The 3,116-nt window shown below is 44.1% G+C and overlaps 1 protein-coding gene across 1 annotated transcript; it reads right to left on the minus strand.

Moving 5' to 3' along the window:
* Nucleotides 1-743: 743 nt before the first annotated feature.
* Nucleotides 744-1,802, minus strand: LOC146200511 (kelch domain-containing protein 3-like). Its single transcript, XM_084592384.1, has one exon. It carries the CDS (start codon nt 1,800-1,802, stop codon nt 744-746), a length of 1,059 nt encoding a protein of 352 aa, XP_084448510.1.
* Between the last annotated feature and the right edge of the window lie 1,314 nt (nt 1,803-3,116).

Consider the following 3,116-nt stretch of genomic DNA (forward strand, 5'->3'; position numbering starts at 1 on the left):
GTGGTACCATGGTTAAATATATAACTGTACCCTAAACTCTAGCTCGTTGCATGTGAAGCAACCTGCGAGATTACCTTTGCCTGATACATGTGCTAGTGAAGCCTTTTCTTCAATACCTAGATTAGTTTGTAGGAAAGGAACGATATACTACGGTTTTCTTGTGCACCACTCTAACAGCGTTCGTACGGAAGCTTCCTAGACAACCATCTCCGCTCCTCTCAACGGCAGCTCGCACTTAGTGCTGTGTACGCACCTAGCAACAGCAGTAGTTTTTCTGAAGTCAAATTTCAGCACGAAAAGCCCTGAACTTTAAGACCGTACACGGGTGGAGTACAAGTATTTCTATCGAATTCTAGCAAACAACTGAAATCCCTACCACGAGCAAAGCGACCGTCGCTATGTTATTCGCGACAGGAAGAAACACGAATAGCCGCAAACTAGAGCTAACATTCAGTATGAAGGGAACGTGATGTTATGTATCATTAGAAAAGCCAAAATAAGACCTAGATATTGAATCGATTAGTCACCTTTGTTTACTGAAACATGAACAGCAGACAGTAGCCTTAGCAGTCGCATCTTTGCGAGAAATCGGGATCAGATAGATCAGTTAGTAAATTAAATAAAGAAATTTATTTTCTGCTTAAGCAGAGATTCCGAAGACCTCATTTTGCCTACACCACCAACGTGTATGGCTCTGCCGAAGGCGCTTTTTGTTCGCAGTATTTCCATCCTGAGCCCCCCGACTAAGACTGGCTTGAGATGAAGGTGTTTATCTCGTTTCTAATAATTGGCGGTACATGGCTTATGTCCAGTCCTGCATTGATGACAGCAAGTATGCACAAGTTTTTCAACGTCGGTGCTAAGTGCAGTACATGGAGGTCCACCAGACGCTCCTTTACCTGGATGGCAACCGGACTCCATCCGCTGAAGATGAACACCCTCTCTCCGGTGGAACAGCAGCCATGCGAGTATCTAGGAGACGGGCCTAGGCCACACGGCTTCACTTCAGTCCAAGAGGACGTCCTGGGATCGTATTTGTGTATATCTGCGAAGTGGATTTTCAGCAGCGGGTTGTAGCCCCCAAATATGTACAGCTGTCCACCGTAGACGAAAGCTGAATGGTCTTGGCGGCCAGCGGGATGAGTGCCTTCTATGCGTGGCCGTACCCAAGTGGACGTTGTCGTTTCCAGATAGTAAAGAGTGTTATCGTAAACAAAGTTCCCGGGAGAAATTTCAGCGTGCCCTCCCCAAATGTACATGCGTGTCCCAATTGCAGATGCCGTGTGAAAGCAGCGCTGAGCCGGGGCTGCGGTCCTCATGGGGATGCCATGCCACTTCATTGTCTCTAGGTCAATGTACCACACAGGATGCGAACGGTCGCCGTACAGTATGGCAGCAAATACATACATTCGTTTGCCCAACACGCACGCCGAATGACTGCAAACTGCCTTTGGCACCTTGCCGCACACCTTCGGTCGGCTCCATTTCAAGGTGCGTGTGTCGAAGCGATAAAGTTCGTTCTTCGTTAACCCCCTGCACCAGCCGCCCCACAAATAGGCACAATGGCCATATGCCACAATGGTGTGGCGGTAAATTCCAATTGGCTTGCCGTCATGAAGCGCCTGTGTCTGCACCACTTCCCACTGGTAGTATGCAGGGTCGAAGATGTACACGTCGATGAGGTTCCTTGAGGTCGGCCCTCTTCCAGCGTTCTGAAAGTCAAATGAGTAGATCTTGCCGTGGATAGAGACAGCAGTATTGTCGACGAATTTTGGAACACCACTCAAACGCAACGTCCACATTTTGCACAGACGGCAATGGCCTCACAAATAAGATGGGCTCTTTTCTGGGGCAGCCTTTGCTTAAATGTATTTGCAAAGGACGCTGTCCCACACTGCCATATTGCAATTGGATACCGTCTTCTTCTTCTTCTCCCTCGTTATAATGGCACATACCCACAGTGGGGGGTTGGCCAGAATTCGTTCTAGGTGACATAATAAAAATTGATAATGTCCTTAGCAAGACCCCTGATATCTACGTTTCGTCTTCCACATCGCTATAGCATGGAACAATGTAGAATAATTAGCAGCAATATCGTATCTAGCTCCAAAATTACAAGTGCGCATTATTTAAAAATACCGACAAAATGTTCGTTTTAAACTCTCTATCACGTTTGGCCATCAAAACTAAAAAAACCAAAGCTTGTTAAAATTGACGAAACACAATTAAAATGCGTGTTGCAGAGACTATCGACGTGTATTGCCGTTCCCCGAAAATTCCAGCAACAAAAGTTCGGATAAGTCAATAAAAATAAAATATAACCTTATGCTTTGTTCGAGCATATCGCGCAGTACGCAAACTGTTGCAGTATTAATAAAATAGCTATTTTATTAATAGTGCGACAGTTTGCGTAAATAATAATAATAATACAAAATGTATATTTTATTAAAATTACATACAGTGGAGAGCTCAATACATAGGCTGCTTTCGTCGCGCCATCTTTGCTACGTTGAACAAGTGAACTTTGATATGACTACGGGATAATTTTGTTTTCTCAACGGTAGGGTCCAGTAACTTTTTTCTCCGCATTTGTTGTCTCTCAGCCAGTTAAACGGCGATGGTTGCTGATAGGCGTCTCTGAACGCAACCTAAACCTAACATAAACTCACAGAAGGCAGGAATTATTGCGGTGAAAATGATTGCATAGTGTAACCATGCGTTATCATGCCATCCCCTACCTGGTTGTGCTCACGCCTGGTTTCGCGGCTATTAAGAATAAAAAACTCCACATTATGCAACGTAAAGGGGAACATACGTTAGTAATTTATATGAATGTTGTGATTTTAAAAGGAAATTAAAAAGTTGCCCTCACAGGATTCGAACAGATGTTTTAGTGCTGAGGTAGGTAGTGTTAATCCATTGCACTACAGCGATATTTTTTATTGCGCTCTAAATATACAATATTTACACAGGAACGGCAGCATATTTAATGACGTACCAAGGGTAAAATTAGTTCAAAGATTTTAAAATTTCAATCCACGGGAGTCAGTCAGATGCTGGTTCTACAAGTTTTATAAGTTCGCAATATCTCGTAACGCTTTCCGTAAAGTATTCTC

The sequence above is a fragment of the Amblyomma maculatum genome, chromosome 2, assembly GCF_055883805.1.
Source record: "Amblyomma maculatum isolate TAMU_Amacu chromosome 2, ASM5588380v1, whole genome shotgun sequence".
In the NCBI taxonomy this organism is placed as follows: domain Eukaryota; kingdom Metazoa; phylum Arthropoda; class Arachnida; order Ixodida; family Ixodidae; genus Amblyomma; species Amblyomma maculatum.